This window comes from Carcharodon carcharias, chromosome 12, assembly GCF_017639515.1.
Source record: "Carcharodon carcharias isolate sCarCar2 chromosome 12, sCarCar2.pri, whole genome shotgun sequence".
NCBI classification, from domain to species: Eukaryota; Metazoa; Chordata; class Chondrichthyes; order Lamniformes; family Lamnidae; genus Carcharodon; species Carcharodon carcharias.
In genome coordinates, this window is record NC_054478.1 from 55,952,016 (window position 1) to 55,971,145 (window position 19,130).

General features: G+C 42.7%; 1 protein-coding gene across 3 annotated transcripts in view; it reads left to right on the forward strand.

Annotated features, from left to right (window-relative positions):
* The first annotated feature begins 13,009 nt into the window (after positions 1-13,009).
* Positions 13,010-19,130, forward strand: part of LOC121284785 (extended synaptotagmin-3-like) — a 137,078-nt gene continuing 130,957 nt past the window's right edge. For 2 of the 3 annotated variants that reach the window (XM_041200434.1, XM_041200435.1), the window contains exon 1: positions 13,010-13,707. In XM_041200434.1, coding sequence (XP_041056368.1) covers positions 13,342-13,707 — 366 coding nt within the window. In that variant the 5' untranslated portion in view covers positions 13,010-13,341. The remainder of the gene's footprint in view (positions 13,708-19,130) is intronic. The other variant, XM_041200436.1, reaches the window with a different exon arrangement.

Consider the following 19,130-nt stretch of genomic DNA (forward strand, 5'->3'; position numbering starts at 1 on the left):
CTTGCAAGCAACTTTATTCCCAAATGATTGGAATTTTGGTGCTAAGAGAATGGAAACAAATTTTAACCAGCACATTTAGACTGTTGGCACAGAGGTTGGGAAAACCTAACTATGGCACATCAATTTGCCTGCTTTGCAAATATGTGCCATCAATATCTAGTCAAGGACTTTAGCCACCAAAGGCAAAGTATTTTTGATATATTAGTGAATCATCTGTGGCATTGCTCATAAATGCTAGCCAGGAATGGAGCCAGAGTACTTGAGCAGACAACAATTTTAACATTGTGAGCTGACATTTCGTTGGGCACTGCCATTGTATACACATAGAGGCGGTGCACATCAGTGAACTATACCCATTGTGCCACTGCCATGGATGCCCAAGCTCTAGTGCATCCCTTAGCATGTCGTTCCTGGATCTTGGAATGTGCCAACTTGCAACACTCGGTTGGGGAAAACTTTTTGCACTGGAGGCCCAATATGTTTTGGGCAGATCATAGAACATATTTCACCGTGTTGATGATCCACAAACATTTCTCTCTATCAAGCACAAGCCATACTAAGTACTAGGGTGCTGCAATATGAGCTTTTATCAATGTACATTCTGTTTCCTGCTCACGTTCATAAAAGGTTTGCTGTAATCATGGTGAGATATTGGGGAAAATTGTCTTTCATGATTCTGTCTGAAATTAAGAAACATTGGAAAATTGGGGGTGATATCTACCTCTGCCTCACCACCCCAACTGGAATTTCCCTCCCACCAACTCTACTGGGGCCACCATTTGCCATTCCTTCTCACTGCTGCAGTAAAATAGCAGCAGCTTGCAGAATTCAGGTCCCTGACAATTTCTCTCCTGGGGTTTTCTTGGGTGCATGGGGCATGGAGAAGTTTCCACTTGATGGTGAGAATCCCCCCTTGAGCAATGAGCCAAGTGAGTAGTACAGCTTTGAGGTGGATGCAACGTTGTAGGTAGAACTTGACCCCAGAGACAAGAATCTCCGCTGATGCATTTGATCAATATTTATAAATCCAGTAAAGAAACAAGGCCAGATGGCATTGATCCTTTAAAAGTTCTTACCTGCAAGTCAATTTAACTAACTCAAAATTATTCACAATCTTCATTACATTAAACCTAAATATCAACAAAAATACAAAAAGCAGCAAGTTTTCTAAAATTTTCTGGATGCTTGCCTGTTCTTATCCTAAAGATCACCCAGCCCCAATCTGATGGAATTATTTTAAGTCCACACCCATTCAATTTCTTCCAGTCATGTTTACCTCCAAAAGTTCTTATCTTGAGAGCAAATTCCAATGCTGTAACATTTGGTGAATGCTGGCAATGGGAGAAAAAGAAATGATTTAGAACTAGAATTATTCTGGATGCCAGTAATCCTACCTAAATTTTGGTTCTCTTTTGAAGTAGAATTTAACTTACTTCATTTGTTTTTAATGCTCCAAAAATATGGATACAGGGTGCATTTTCTCTCCTCTCCTCACACTTGTATGCATTAGTCCTGTGACATTTGGCATTTTGCCACTCAGAGATGGAAACAGTTTTAATGCATCCATTAAAAAGTTGTGCACATTTCACCAGAGGGAAAGGCAATTCCATTTTTATACTCTGAAATTAGCCTTCCACAGGGATGTTCTATAATATGTTGGCAGTTCTCTTATTACTTTCTGTTAAGCACACCCTGCTAAGCATGAATCAACTGGGTGTGGCAACACTACTGTTTAGAATAGGCTTGACCAACTTTTTCGTGTGGGGTGCCACATTTCCATTTTTTTCTCACTCAAAAGGCCGATGAACAAATTTCAGAAAGATAAGGTTAGGCACAACATTAAAGATGGAGTTCAAAAAACATTGAGATATGAAGTAAAGAACCAACTTGTTGAGCAAAAATAAAGCAATGTCAAAGCAATAATTTGATAATTTTTAAAAAGAGCAATTAATAAAGATGGCCATTAGAATATGAGAGAGTCAAAGTATGTGTGTCTGGCTCACACCCAGTCTCAGGGTGCTCATTAACTCACCATCAACCACTGTGTGAGTGGGTGAGTGTATATATTAGGGCGCAGGAGTGAGGGTGAGTGAGACACTGGGAGTTAGCCAGACGCACTCTCCCTCACTCTCCATCACTCTCACACACTCTCTCATACTCTGTCACACACACACGCACACACACCCCTCCCCTCCACAATCCCCCCACCAGCAGCAAGTCTCTTGACCCCTCCACCACCACACCCGCACCCCCCCCCCCCCCCCACCCCCCCCCCCCCCCCCACCCCACCCCCCCCAACTTAGGCCCCGCAGCCAGCCTTTCCCCCTTCCCCTGGGCCCTGCAGATCACTCTCCCCACAAGCCCCAGCATCTTCTCTACCTCCACAAGACCAGGCAGCCTCTCTCTCTCTCACCCCAGACCCCAGCAGCCTCTCTCTCCCCACATGCCACAGCAGCTTCCCACTCCCTCCCTCCCTGTCCCCGAAATCTCCTCTTTTTCCTCCACACACTCATCGCTGCTGATGTTAGCTGTTCTTCCACTAAGTGAACCTATCAGCAGCAAATGCAGGAGAAGAAAGCCTGCAATTGGAGGAGCAGCCCTTTGCAGAATCTCCAACTTAACTTACCCGTCTTACTGGCATTTTGAACAACTCCTCCAGAAGCCACATAGAATGGCTTCACTGAGAGCATCCAGCCAGCAAGCCACATGTTGGACAAGCCTGAGTTAGAACATCAGGTGACAGACTATTACATTCTGAGAATACTTTTTATTAGGAAACCATAAATCACAGGTAAAAACAACAGATATATCAGCAATCTGCATTTATATGGCATCTTTTAACTTAGTAAAATGTGTCAAAGCACTTCATGAAAATGTTTTTGACACCAAACCACAGAAGGCGATATCAGAACAGAAGTTTGATCAAAGAGATAGGTTTTAGGGAGCATCCTAAATGGGAGGAGTTGGGAATTGGGAGGAGGAGAGGTTTATGGAGGGAGTTACAGAGCTAAGAGCCAAGGAAGCTGTATGCACAGCCATCAATGATGGAGCCATTAAAATTGGGGATGTGCAAGAGGCCAGAATTGAAGGAGCATAGAGATCTCAAAGACTTATAATACTGAAGGAGGTTACAGAGGGGCAAGTCTATGGAACAACTAGAAAGGAATGAGGATTTTAAAATTCAGGCCTAGCCTGATTGTGAGCAACAGTGTAGGGATGATGGGTGAATGTAACCTGGAATGAATTAAGCTATAGCGAATTAAGCAGAGTTTTAGATAAGCACAGGTTTATGTAGGGTGGAAGGCAGGAGACTGGCCAGGAGAGCATTGGAATAGTCAAGTCTAGAGGTAACAAAGTCACGGATGAGGGTTTCAGCAGCAGACTAGCTGAGCCAGAATCAAAGTCTGGCTATGCTATGGTGGTGAATGTTGGCAGTCTTGGTAATGGAGCAGTTATGTGGTCAGAAACTCACCCCAGAGTCAAATGTACATCAAAGTTGTGAATGGAAACCTGACTCAGTTTTGGATAGTTTCCAAATGGAAACAGTGGGCAGTTAATGGAGTTTGTAGGGATCAAAGACAATGGCTTCAGTCTTGCCAATAGTTAGTTGGAGTACATCTCCACAGATGCAATTTTGAATGTCAGATAACCACTGAAACAAGTTAGATAGAAAGGAAGGTCCCAGAAGGGTGTTCAAGAGATAGAGCCGAGTGTTGTAAGTATACAGATGGAATCTGAGATTCTGTTTTCAGATGATGTTGGTGAGGCATACGATGTTGATGAGGAACAGAAAGGAGCGAAATATAGGTCCTTCAGGAACTGCAGAGGTAAAGTGGGAAGAGAAGACATTTCAGGTGATTCCCTGGCAAGGATTCGATGGATAAAAATGGAACCAAGTAAGGGCAGTTCCACATAGTTGGTCAATAGGGGAGAGACTCTGGAGGATGATGGTATAGTCAATTGTGTTGAAAGCTATAGATAAATCAGGAAGGATGAGGAGATATTGTTTAACACAGTCACAGTCACAAAGAACATCATTTGTGACTTTGATAAGGACAGTTCCAGTACTGCAGCAGAGCTGGAAAGTGAGGTTGGAGATGGGGCAGTAGTTTGTAAGTGCAGAGGGGTTTCAATGGGCTTTTTGAGGAAAGAGACGCTGATGGAAAATTTGAGGGGTAGGGGACAATATTTGAGAAGGAACTATTAATAATACCATTTAACATGGGCCCCAGGAAGGAACGTTAGATGGTCAACAGTTTGGTTCAAATGGGACCGAGACAACATGTGGTGGAACCCATGGGTAAGATGAGCTCAAAGAGAGCAATGCCAGAGATAGTATAGAATCTACAGAAAGCCATGAGTTCAGAGTGAGAGCAGAGGGCAAAATTAGATGAAGTTTGGCCTGTGGGCTAGAAGGAGGAACTAACAGCTGAATGAATGGTCTTGAACATTGTGATTAAAGTCCTGAATTCCTTGCACTTGTTGTTGGAAGTGAGGGTAGAGGAGGCAATGGAGGGCAGTATAATAAGACAGTTTGTGGTAGAGCAGAAGCCAAGGCTTATCTTTGCATCCTTGGATGAGCAATTTTAGTAATGCACAGCAGGAAGCAATAATGCTTTGTGTGGTTTAGCCAGATGGGGTAGTGAATGGTTAAACCAGTTGTCTGTCAAAGACGTTCAAGGTTGTATCCCTTGGACTTAAGGGAGTGGAGATCACAGAAGCACAGAATTTTAACAGCACATTGTCTCTGTACTGGCTCTCCAAATGAGCATTTGATAAGACATTTGAGGGAGAATGACTAGGAGGAGAGGGAGTAATGGCTTTAAAATGTGATTTAGCAGATTGTTCACTGCAGAAGTGACACAATGAATTGTGGATTGAAGGCTAAATAATGCAGAAACACACATTTATCTGAAGTAGGTTACTAGTTAAATATCAATCAATAAAGCCACGTCAGTTCATCCAACCAAAACTATTTTACAATCTCTCCACTGTGATACCCATGCTTACCCTTAGATTTTCCAAGGCTTTTTGTCCACTATTCTTTCCGGGACTCCATTCTATGAGTTGCTCACGCATTCGGCTGAATTATACAAGGTGCCTGGTCCCTGCTCCACCTCTCCACCCCACTAAAAAATCCACAGCCCCACAGTCATTTAACAGCCAATTGCCTGTTAATAGGTTGGAGCTGGGATTTACGCTTCTCAGAGACAGGAAGTCCTGCTTCAGAGAGTTGCCAGCCAATCCGAGGGCAGCAGCTCTAGATCTACCAGTATTGCCACTGACAGTGGTGGCCATGACCAGTACTGCACCCGAATAATAAAGAGGTGAGCTGCATTGAATTGGAACTTTGTAAGTATTTTGGGGTCAACAAGGAGTTGGTGTTGGTGGGGGCCAGGGTTTGCGAGGCCACAGGGGAAGTACAGTCTGAGGCAGGTGGGGGGTTTACTATGGGCAGGGTTCCTCTGATGGGCCCAGGGGTCCAGTTAAGGATGGATCCCAACCCCTTGTCCAACACCAACCTGCACCGAGAAACCTGCCAGGCTGGTCACATGGTATGGGCCTCTCCTGCAGCCAGTTAAATACCAGCAGTGGTGGGCTGAGTCCCTTAAGTGAACATCAGTTGTCCACTTAAGAGCCTCAATTGGCTCACTGGCAGGTGGGTGGGCTACCCTGACACTGGTATAATTACGATGAAAGCAAGGACGGCTGGGTCTGCAGTGGGCAAGTCACTCGTCACTCCTTATTTTTAACTTGCACCTTGCCTTCAAACCCATCGAGGGATGGGGACAGCATTAACTCCAGCCCCTTGTGTGGAGAATTTTAGACATTATTCCCAAATTAGCATTCTACCCGTTCTATTCTCTCATCTCCTACTCTCAGTTTAGAATAATGTGATTTTTCAGATGTATTTTTCCATACTGTTTAGTATCTTAACTATATCTATAAAATTGCTTCATAGGTGCCTCTTCTCTAGGCTGAAAATATTAAGTTTTATCTGTCTATCATCATATGTCTGACAATTGGGATCAGCTTCTGATTCTTTCTGAGCCACTAGTACCTAACTGCCTTGCCTCAGTGACCAGGACTACACACTATTCAAGGTATGGTCTGACCAGAGTCACTATTGAATTTAAGAATAACTTCTCTGACTTCTTGTTCAGCATTGCACTTGCTTTGTTGCTTGCCACTCTGCATTGTTTGGACATGTTGAGTGTTGAATTACATTTTCCGTTTTGCCCAATGTATTTCATACATCCCAAACCATACAAAGCTGGCAAAAACTATTCAATAATTCCAAAACAGCTGACAGACCAAAAGAGCAGTATATAAAGAATTGGCATTGAAATGGTGCCTTATGCATCCTCAGGGCATCCTCTTCACTGCCAATGAAATACTTTTGAAATGCAAGTCACTGTTATATAACTAAATGTGGCAGCCAAAGTAACTTCTAATTGATTTCTTCTAACAGTTTCCAGCTGCACCAGACATGGAGTTTACCTATGTAATATCATAACACATCTTATCTTTTTGCAAACATTAATTACCATGTAGTCCCACTTTTTCTGGTTTTATGCAACCACAAAAAGCTGGTTCTTCATGTAAAAACATGAGAAGTTAAAATATTGTTTAATAGGTTGACAATCAGCATAAAAACCTAATATTTGACATATGTGTAATTTGTATCCCGCGCACTGTCTCCTCAAAACCAACTGTCGTTTCTAGTTTTGGTATTTTCTGCAAATCTGACCAATTTGCATTGAGTTTTTTAAGTAAATACGAAGTAATTGTCATCTGAACATAAGTCCCTAGGCAACCACATGGCACTTCATCCAGCTCACTATCACTCCTCGAATTACACTCTGGGGGGACTTCTAACCACCAAAAGGAAGTGGATTAGGATCCAGGCTGAAAGGTTTTAAAGAGCTGAAAAGTGGTGTCAGGTTGGAAAACAACAAGATCCCACCCATTTCTGGCTAAAGCTCAGGTGTGTTTACGAATCCAAGGAAAGAAAATTTACCTTTTGAAAAAATCAAAGGAAGGGCCTCAGTGGTTTTTATGCATGTGCTTACCCTGGAATGGCTGCACATGCGCAGATGGGGCATGTTCATGTCTTCAAGCCTGTAAACAGCCCTACGCATGTGCGCGGTTTATTCTTTTTCCTTTTTCAAGACACAGTTAAGTCAAACAATGAGAACAGAAATCTGGAACAGATCCTGTTCAGTGAAGTTAAAGTAAGGATCAGAGGAAGAGGCTCCTAATTAAAGAGAGAAAGCTGCGGTGAGCAGAATTAAGGCAAAGTATGCTTGCGAGAAGCCAGAAGATCCGAGAAGAGAGCCAAAGGTTGGTGACTCCTTTCTATGGACCTGTGAAGTAGTGGTGTTCTGTCGGCATGGCTGAGTCTCTGAGAGAGTGCGTGGAAGGTGAAGCTTGAATGCACTTGGCAATCTATGGGAGAAAAACATCAGGGGGATAGATCAAAACCTCAGAGGTAGATCCTTGCTGAAGAAATTCAAGAGAAAGAATCTGTTGGGAAAAGATTCCAAGGAAAGTTCTTCAAAAGTGGAGTTTGGAAATGCTCATGTGAAAGATGGAGTTCCTGTGAGACTGGTTGGCTTACAGTGGGATGAGCATTTCGGCGGAGTTGATGAGAGATCCATAGCACCTGCTTTCGGTGCCATCTGTCACTTGGTTACAGAATGTGGGGTGTCCAATCACAGGTCACCTATTGGTTTACATGGATTGTATACTTATCCTTACGAATCTGGATATAGTTGTAAAGGTATAGTTGGGTTGAAGGAGTGGTGTAATATAGTCCTTTTTTCTTGTTTAATAAATGTTTTATTCTTATGTTAAAAGTAGATCAGCAGGCTCCTGTGAATGTGTTCAGTAACCGTTCTCCAAGTTTCTCAACAAAAAATGAAAGTTAGGATCTGTTGAGCCAGGTTCCACCCTGGGATCTGGCTTGTCTAGTAGTAACATCAGCTGGGATTATAACAGCAGGAAAAAGGGAACCCCCATGCATTTGTTGAGTAAGTTATTAAAATATGCAAAGAGGCTATTATCAGGAAGATAAAATAATTCTCATAATGTTATTGGAATTTATTGTAAAGTAACAATGGGGTCTGTGTCTATGGGCCTATAGCCGGGATTTTCTGGCCCCATTGCAGGTGGGACCCGCCGTGGGTGAGGCAGCACCCCAGCCAGAAGTCCAATGACTTGCAGCGGGACCGGAAGATTGCAGCGGCAAGTGGGTGTAGAAAATCCCGCCGTTTATCTATGTGTGGGTGTGTGTGACTTAACTGAATTAAAGGCAGCTGGCCTGAAGGAGTTGAAGTATTAGAAGATAAGCTAGGTTTGAAATGTTAAATAGGCAAACATAGGGGTAAAGGGAACATTTGCATTTTTTAAATAAACTAGACTAGATTGATTTCAAAGGAGGGGTGAAATGTTTCACCTAGCCAGGAGAAGTAAGAAGCAGTATGTTTATTTTTCCCAAAGATTACTGGTAAAATTGGTACTATGAGAGATTTTTATTATCAGAGAGGTAAAGTCCAAAGACATAGTGAAACAATGGGAATTTGCATTCAAAGGAGAGAATATGCATAAAGGAGCAAAGGTTGTTTGCAAGGAAAGCCATTCGAAGATCTAACAATTGTGAAACGCCTTCAGCATCTAAGCTTCAAGCTGCTGTCTACAAAGAACTGAAGTTGAGGAAATTTACTTTGAATCGGGTTGTTTAAGGAATCATGGGCAGAATTTTTAGCTCGGCGGGCAGGTGCGCGCCCGACCCATTTAAGCATAAAATGACGCACATTGACAAACGTCCTGACGTCAACACGAATTGCGTGATATTTTGTTTGGCGGGCACATGCCGGAGTCGGCAGCGCGCCCACTGACAATTAAAAGGCCTGTTAAGGCCATTAACAAGGTTATTGACTGACATTTTCCGCTGCCCATCCAACTTTATAGTTGGCAGGCAGGCGAAAAGGCCAAGCAGCCTTTGCACTTTTTAGGAAAATCCATCCATGAGGTTTCCTAAAGCAAATAAAAATAAAACAAAAAAATTAAAATTTAATTAATAACATGTCCCTGCTCATGTGACAGGTGATACAAAAATTGGTTGTGTAGTTGATTGTGAAGAAAAAAGCTGCAAGAAGATATCAAGGTGGGCAGAAAAGTGGCAGATAGAATTAAATCTTGAGAAGTATGAGGTAATTAATTTGGGAAGGACAAATAATGTAAGGGAATACACAATAAACATAAGCTAAGGAGAAGTGTAGAGGAACAGGGGGACATTGGAATGCATGTCAACAGATCGCTGAAGGTAGCAGCACAGGTAGATAAGGTGATTAAGAAGACATATGGGAAATTTTCCTTTATTAGCTGAGGCACGTTATGCTCAAATTGTGTAAAACACCAGTTAGGCCACAGCTACAGTATTGCATACACTTCTGCTCTCTGTATTACAAGAAGGATGAGGGTAGAGGGTGGAGATGGTACAGAGGAGATTTTACAAGGATGTTGCCAGGAATTAAGAATTTTAGTTATGAGAAAAGAATAGATAAGTTCAAGTTGTTTTCTTTGGAACAGAAGAGGCTGAGGGGAGATTTAACTGAAGAGATTTGGGAGACTTAAAATTATGAGGGGCCTAGGTAGAGTGGATAGGAAGGACCTATTTCCCTTACCATAGAAGTCAATAATCAGGAAGGCTTATGTTAATGCAAAAGGGTTAGACGGGAGTTGACAAGAAATATTTTTGCCCAAAGGATGGTTGGGGTCTGGGACCTCACTACCTGAAAAAGATTGAAAAAGAAACACACATCACATTAAAAAAAAAACTTGGATATACACTTGAAGAGTTGTAACTATGGATCAAAAGCTGGGTGGAGGCATTAACTGGATAGTTCTTTTTTGGCTGGCGCCAACATGATGGGCTGAATGGGCACCATCTGTGCCATAACTTTTCTATGTTTCTTTGTAAGGCAATAAGGAAGCCCAATCCTGGACCTGGAACAAAGGCAGTGGGGAGTTGGATGTAGACCATAAGACATAGGAGCAGAAATTAGGCCATTCAATCATGGTTGATAAGTTTCTCAACCCCATTCTCCTGCCTTCTCCCCACAACCTTTGATCCCCATACCAATCAAGAACCTATCTATCTATCTCAGTGTAAATTACACTCAATGACCTGGCCTCCACAGCCTTCTGTAGCAATGAATTCCATAGATTCACCACTCTCTGGCTAAAGAAGTTTCTCCTCATCTCTGTTCTAAAAGGTCTTCCCTTTACTCTGAGGCTGTGCCCTCGGGTCCTAGTCTCTCCTACTAATGGAAACATCTTCTCCACATCCACTCTATCCAGGCCTTTCAGTATTCTCTAAGTTTCAATCAGATCCCCCCTCATCCTTCTAAACTCCATTGAGTATAGACACAGAGTCCTCAAACGTTCCTCATATGTTAAGCCCTTCATTCCTGGGATCATTCTCGTGAAACTCCTCTGGACCCTCTCCAGGGCCAGAACATCCTTCCTGAGATACAGGGCCCAAAATTGCTCACAATATTCTAAATGTGGTCTGACCTGAGCCTTATAAAAAGCAGCATATCCCTGCTTTTATATTCTAGTCCTCTCGAAATAAATGCCAACATTGCATTTGCCTTCCTAACTACCGACTCAACCTGCAAGTTAATCTTAAGAGAATCCTGGACTAGGACTCCCAAGTCCCTTTGCATTCCAGATTTCTGAATTCTCTCCCCATTTAGAAAATAGTCTATGCCTCTATTCTTCCTACCAAAGTACATGACCTCACACTTGCCCATGTTGTATTCCATCTGCCACTTCTTTGCCCATTCTCCGAACCTGTCCAAATCCTTCTGCAGCCTCCCCACCTCCTCAATACTACCTGTCCCTCCACCTATCTTTGTATCATCTGCAAACTTAGCCAGGATGCCCTCAGTTCCTTCATCTAGATCATTATTATATAAAGTGAAAAGTTATGGTCCCAACACTGACCCCTGGGGAACTCCACTAGTCACCAGCCACCATCCTAAGAAGGACCCCCTTATCCCCACTCTCTGCCTCTTGCCAGACAGCCAATCTTCTATCCATGCTTGTACCTTGCCTCTAATACCCTGGGCTTTTATTTTACAGAGCAGCCTCCTGTGCGGCACCTTGTCAAAGGCCTTCTGGAAGTCCAAGTAGATAACATCCATTGGCTCTCCTTTGTCTAACCTACTCGTTACCTCCTCAAAGAATTCTAACAGATTTGTCAGGCATGACCTCCCCTCGATGAAACCATGCTGACTTTGCCCTATTTTACTATGCACTTCCAAGTATTCTGAAATCTCATCCTTAATAATGGACTCTAAAATCTTACCAACGACCGAGGTCAGGCTAATTGGCCTGTAATTTCCCGTCTTTTGCCTCACTCCCTTCTTAAACAGGGGTATTGGGTGAGCAGTCGGTTTTCCATCCTAAGATCCACTTTATAACACCCCTTCCAAATTCTAATTTATAAAAAATGTTTCAAAACGTCCTTTTCAACTGAAGTTTATCCACAAATACTTTGCTCCCTCTTCTAAGCTTCATTATTATAGTGCGAGAGGACAACAAACCTCCTGGAAACATCAGTAACAGACATGATTATGTAATATCATTGTCACCTGCCTCCACTCACAACTCTCATTTCACCTTTGAACCAGATCCGATCGTGACAAAAGACACAGAAGTTAAGAACAGAAAACTGCTATTACTCAATTATGTCACAAACCCATTGGAAACTGATCTTAGTATCATCAAACATTAACCAAATATGCTTTATAAATCCGCTGTAACTTCTGAATTGACTATGCTCAATAATACATCTGTCATCGGAATAAACATTCCTTTGGTCTGCCGTGTGGACGCCTCCATATCACACATTGGGCCAGGCTGTTGGCCTGGAGTTGCCCCTGTGTTGTTCGTAAGTCCTGTGTACAAGGCGGGTGAGAGGGAGTTAATTGTTAGATGATTGGAAGGTGGAATGGGTACCTTGTGAGTTTTCTATTATTGTTTGAATGTTGTAATGAGTTCATTATTTATCAAATATTTTTAGGCAAATTTCTTGGAGTGGGTGAGGAACTGTTAGGATATTTGATCGGGGAGTTGATTTTTTTTAGCGCCTGTTCTCTGGTTGTTTAATGCAGTAGATAAATCGGAAAGCTCATTCACAACAGAATACTGATACCCCGCCCCCTCCCAATAAACAGATTAATTAACTTCCAAAACCCCACCTCAATAGAACGCTAAAAGTCAGATGCTTTCAAACCGTTGGGAGCTTTCATTTTCCATATTTTAATGATAGTTATTACAAACGGGGATGTGTGATGTTCTCTCTAAACAGAACATTACAATGAACCACATACACGTATGTGAAAAAAAATAAAATACTGCGGATGCTGGCAATCTGAAACAAAAACAAAAATTGCTGGAAAAACTCAGCAGGTGTTTCGAATCCGTATGATTCTTCTTCAGAACTAAAGAGCAGAAAAGTGGTGCAATTTCACCGAAAACCTGCTGAGTTTTTCCAGCAAGTTTTGGTACATATATGTGAGTTTATGTTTCAGGTTTCACATTTCATTGTTAAAATAAACAGACATTTCACGCTGTTTGCTTCAGAGTTGCCGCTGAGAATTGGTTTGCACCTGCCAATCTGCAAATTTACTTCACTCACATCGATTGACCTGAGTGATCCGAACTGGGCAGGAATTGGATTTGTACAGAGCAACACCGAGGAACAGATCACTTAGTCTAAGCAATGGGGGGGTGGGGGTGGGTGGGGGAGGGGGGGAGGGGTGGACGATAATACTTCCTATAAAGTGAAGTGCATTTTAAATATCTACTCAACTAAAGATGCAAATATTTTAAATTGAGTTACAAATCGCGTGTGGGTTTCGGTTTCACCATTTATAAGCAGCCTTCAATCAACAAGTTTCCAAAGTTGACACTAGGGGGAGGAGGCAGCAGCAGTCACTGGTCAGAGGGGTGTGTCTCTCTCCTGTAGGCGGACGAGGCTTTCATTTGCGTAGCGATGAGAAGGTGGAGGGAGACGCAGAGGATTGAAACCGTGATTCCAGCCAGAAATCCGTGATGTTCCAGGAGCCGGAGGGAGCGGAGGGTCAAGGGCAAGGCTGAGAAGGAGGTGCTGGGTGTGTGTGTTTGTGCCGAGGCGGTGCCGGAGGTGACGAGCTGGGTTGTTGATCGGAGAAGTTTCATCCCAAAGAAGAGGAAGGTGCGCCCGACATTAACCTGCTGGGGCTGTTGGAGCCGAGCCTGCCCATTAACTGCAGCCGCCGAGCAAACATGACAAGCGCCGCGGAAGTGAAGAAATTCCGACCGAGGGAGAGTATCTCGTTCTCCAAGCGGCGAGCGTCTGTATCCTCGGAGATACTTTGTAATGAGGTGGGAGAGAGCTCAGCCGACCATCTGGTCCCCGGCTTGATGGAATTGTTGACACAATTCGCCAAAGCTTTCAGCTACCTTTTCCCCGTCTACCTGACAGGTTATTTCGGATTGAGCCTCACCTGGATCATCTTCGGGCTCCTCATTTGGATCTGGTGGAAGAGGAACAGAGGATGGAAATTTGCGCGTTTGCAAGCAGCATTTCAATTGCTGGAAGATGAGAAGTTTGTGGTTACTAATGAGATTAAGCAAGATCTTCCCGCATGGGTGGGTATAATCATTGATGAAACAAGATTAAAATCAAATCAAACGTTTAATGCAGTGGGTTAATATGCATACAGGTATCGTTTTAGGAACCTGTTTGATTTGTCTGCGTAGTTTTATAATCATCATTGTCATTTCAGATTTGTTGTTACTTGGCAACCAGATGGCAGCAAGGGGTTCCTCGCTGGATCCTGCTTTCCCCATGGTGCTAGATTGAAACTTTTGACAGTTGCTTAATTAACTCGAGCAATTGCCCGCTTTAGAATTCCTCACTCCCTATCTGTACAATTTTACAATCTGTCCGGGCTCTTTAAATAATTCTAGGTCACATGCTGTTAAATAATTGCGCAACAGAGCTGAGTCAAAATGTTGCCTAAGTTAGACCGGTTTCTAAGGGTATAATTGAGAGATACCATTATTATCCCAGTTGTCAATGGGTTATGGAGACGTTCACAAAATAACATGGTAACAACCAGGTGGCACACTTATCTTGTGCACTAAAAACATTTTGGGGTATTTTCGAAAGAAAGATCCAATAAAACAGACGTTAAATAAGTAATATAATATACATATGTATGTGTGTATATATATATATATGTATGTGTATATTTTATAAATGTGTCTATTAAAAATGTGTATATGTTTGTGTGTATATATGTTTCTCCATAAATGAAAGTAAGTATTATGTTTATAATAATGTGAAATGTGACAGACCATTGTAATAACAGAAAAAGCTCCAAGTGTACAACAGATCAGTCAGTACCTGAAAGAGAATGCTTACTATTTCAAATGGTACCTTTTCATTGGAAACATAAGTTTATGATGTGCTGAGTTGGGACACAGTTCTGTGAAGATCTGTGAAGGACTCAGAGTAAAACAAAAACAGAATTACCTGGAAAAACTCAGCAGGTCTGGCAGCATCGGCAGAGAAGAAAAGAGTTGACGTTTCGAGTCCTCATGACCCTTCAACAAAACTGATTTTTCTTTACAAGGAGAGGGGTGAAATATAAGCTGGTTTAGTGTGTGTGTGTGTGTGTGTGTGTGTGTGTGTGTGTGTGTGTGTGTGTGTGTGTGTGTGTGTGTGTGTGTGTGTGTGTGTGTGTGTGTGTGTGTGTGTGTGTGTGTGTGTGTGTGTGTGTGTGTGTGTGTGTGTGTGTGTGTGTGTGTGTGTGTGTGTGTGTGTGTGTGTGTGTGTGTGTGTGTGTGTGTGTGTGTGTGTGTGTGTGTGTGTGTGGACAGACAACAGAACAAAAGAACACACAGGTGTTGAAGTTGGTGATATTATCTAAACGAATGTGCTAATTAAGAATGGATGGTAGGGCACTCAATGTATAGTTCTAGTGGGGGTGGGGGGGCATAAAAGATTTAAAAATAATGGAAATAGGTGGGAAAAGAAAAATCTATATAATTTATTGGAAAAAACAAAAGGAAGGGGGAAGAAACAGAAAGGGGGTGGGGATGGAGGAGGGAGGTCAAGACCTAAAGTTGCTGAATTCAATATTCAGTCCGGAAGGCTGTAAAGTGCCTAGTCGGAAGATGAGGTGTTGTTCCTCCAGTTTGCGTTGGGCTTCACCAGAACAATGCAGCAAGCCAAGGACAGACATGTGGGCAAGAGAGCAGGGTGGAGTGTTAAAATGGCAAGTGACAGGGAGGTTTGGGTCATTCTTGCAGACAGACCGCAGGTGTTCTGCAAAGTGGTCGCCCAGTTTACGTTTGGTCTCTCCAATGTAGAGGAGACCACATTGGGAGCAACGAATACAGTAGACTAAGTTGGGGGAAATGCAAATGAAATGCTGCTTCACTTGAAAGGAGTGTTTGGGTCCTTGGACGGTGAGGAGAGAGGAAGTGAAGGGGCAGGTGCTACATCTTTTGCGTGGGCATGGGGTGGTGCCATAGGTGGGGGTTGAGGATTAGGGGGTGATGGAGGAGTGGACTAGGGTGTCCCGGAGGGAATGATCCCTATGGAATGCCGACAGGGGGGGTGAAAGGAAGATGTGTTTGGTGGTGGCATCATGCTGGAGTTGGCAGAAATGGCGGAGGATGATCCTTTGAATGCGGAGACTGGTGGGGTGATAAGTGAGGACAAGGGGGACCCTATCATGTTTCTGGGAGGGAGGAGAAGGCGTGAGGGCGGATGCCCGGGAGATGGGCCGGACACGGTTGAGGGCCCTGTCAACGACCGTGGATGGAAAACCTCGGTTAAGGAAGTAGGAGGACATGTCAGAGGAACTGTTTTTGAAGGTAGCGTCATCGGAACAGATGCGACGGAGGTGAAGGAACTGAGAGAATGGGATGGAGCCCTTACAGGAAGCAGGGTGTGAGGAGATGTAGTCGAGGTAGCTGTGGGAGTCGGTAGGCTTGTAATGGATATTCAAAACAAAAACAGAATTACCTGGAAAAACTCAGCAGGTCTGGCAGCATCGGGGGAGAAGAAAAGAGTTGGCGTTTCGAGTCCTTATGACCCTTCGACAGAACTAGGTGAATCCCAGGAAGGGTTGAAATATAAGCTGGTTTAAGGTGGGGGGTTTTGGGTTGGGGGGGAGAGGGAGAGAAGTGGAGGGGGGTGGTGTGGTTGTAAGCAAAAGCAGTGATAGAAGCAGATCATCAAAAGATGTCACAGATGGCAGAACAAAAGAACACACAGGTGTCGAAGTTGGTGATATTATCTAAACGAATGTGCTAGTTAAGAATGGATGGTAAGGCACTCAAGGTATAGCTCTAGTGGGGGTAGGGGGAGCATAAAAGATTTAAAAATATTTTTAAATAATGGAAATAGGAGGAGGGAAAAAGAAAAATCTATATAATTTATTGGAAAAAAACAAAATGAAGGGGGAAGAAACAGAAAGGGGGTGGGGATGGAGGAGGGAGGTCAAGACCTAAAGTTGTTGAATTCAATATTCAATCCGGACGGCTGTAAAGTGCCTAGTCGGAAGATGAGGTGTTGTTCCTCCAGTTTGCGTTGGGCTTCACTGGAACAATGCAGCAAGCCAAGGACAGACATGTGGGCAAGAGAGCAGGGTGGAGTGTTGAAATGGCAAGCGACAGGGAGGTTTGGGTCATTCTTGCGGACAGACCGCAGGTGTTCTGCAAAGTGGTCGCCCAGTTTACGTTTGGTCTCTCCAATGTAGAGGAGACCACATTGGTAGCAACGAATGCAGTAGACTAAGTTGGGGGAAATGCAAATGAAATGCTGCTTCACTTGAAAGGAGTGTTTGGGCCCTTGGACGGTGAGGAGAGAGGAAGTGAAGGGGCAGGTGTTACATCTTTTGCGTGGGCATGGGATGGTGCGATAATGTAATGGATATTGGTGGACAGTCTATCACCAGAGATTGAGACAGAGAGGTCAAGGAAGGGAAGGGAAGTGTCAGAGATGGACCACGTGAAAATGATGGAGGGGTGGAGCTTGGAAGCAAAATTAATAATTTTTTCCAAGTCCCGACGAGAGCATGAAGCAGCACCGAGGTAATCATTGATGTACCGGAGAAAGAGTTGTGGAAGGGGGCCGGAGTAGGACTGGAACAAGGAATGTTCCACATATCCCATAAAGAGACAGGCATTGCTGAGTCTTGTTCTTTTTCTAAAATATTCCATGGTAACAATTGAAGATGGCTAAAGAGTTCTACCATGTCCTCGACAATATACCTTCCACAATGAACACTACTATGTCAGGTCATCTATCAGGTTGCTGTTTCAAATTGCCTGCTCTTTTGCCTACATAAAGCTGTGACTATACTTTAAAAGTATAAAAGTAATTAAGTTATTGTGAAGTGTTTTGGGATAACCTAAAAAGGTGAAAGATAATATAAATATATTTTTTCCCTCAAGTAGCTGTGATTATACTACTAATCCACATTTACCATGGAACAGGCCCATACAAGCAGAGATGCTTGTACTGATTATCAGTCTCTGACTGCCAGTGAGATTTACAAATTATTTCAAAACAACTGATTAAATCATTATCTACTTTCAGTCATTGGGAGTTGAGAATAATTGTTCCATGGGCACCTAAATTGTTTTTGAAAATCCACAACACAATTTCTGCAGGATGCACAGCATGATTGAATGAAACTGTCTTATCTGGATCAGCTCATTATCAGAAGCACTTCTAGCATTATGCAAAACTGGCACCAAGGAACTTAATCCTTGTTGCTGTTATGCATTCTTTGTATTGTAGTGATCGCAATTAATGAATAAGATTGCAAAAGCAGGTAACACATTCTAATGGTCAGGGCAGTTTAAATTACTGTGCAACAATATTTTTTAATGTTTAAATAACATGACTGTTATGGCGATGATGGTGTTACATGACAGGATAAGCTGTGAGCGAAAGACTTCAATTATACATCATTTGAGAGAAAAGTTAGTCATAAAATATTTTGGAGAAGAGTTTACAATCTCACGTTCATTGTGCAATGTTGGAAGTGCTTGTTAGTATATTTTCAGTACTGGAAAGGTTGTCTTAATGGAGTATTAACTTCTAAGATTTTCCCTGTTTGATCAGTATTTGTTATTTTTAAAATTCATCTGGAGCTTATTATCTTTGCGAAGCATTCAGTTTCGAATACAGTACAAGCACATTGCACAGCTCAGTATTGCCTGAAGTTAGTATAATTATGTTGAACATTAATAGAGTTTGGGGATCAAGAATGGAAAGGGGATCAAAAGTGCACCCACCAAGTGCACCACCTGATGCAAACTAGCACAGACACCATTTCACTGCCTCTTATAAACTTGTACCTTTTCTATGGCTCCTTTTAATGCAGTAAGTTGTCTCAAAACCCATCATAAAATAGGATGTGGGAAGAAAAACCCCTGAGTAGATTTACAGGAGATGAACAAAGGGATATTTGAGGAGGTTTTTGAATGGGTGGAGAGAAATAGCAAAGTGCAGATTTGGAGGAGAGTTTCCAAGTGCATAATATCTGAAAGCAAGGAAAATTTGGAACTATTTTCATCAGATATGAGCGTATGTCAAATGCAACATACTTCCTGCTGCTAATCCATAACTACTTATTTGGCAGATAACTTGTGAAAAACTCCAAGATATAATTTGAGCTGAATTTATATTTTAAAACTGCATCTGCCGCAAAATGTAAAACAAAACACAGAATGTTTTAATTCCAGCACAGAAAAAGGCCATTTGCTCCATGCAATAAGTTTTCTGCAGAAGTTAAGTACACTAATAGATCACCCGCTGGTGGTTCTTCACTGCCATACTAAATCCTTTGCTGAGATCAGATCTAGTAACATTTAGGCAAGGACATGATGCAGATGTTAGAATATCACAATGCTGGATGGGTGAATATCCTATCACTGTCATTAATTCCAGTTCTAGTCACTGGAGCAATTGACAAAATAGAGCAAAAGATCCTCGATGAGTGTATATGCCTGCTTGTCTCGCTCTCTCTTTTTCTTCTTTTCCCGGC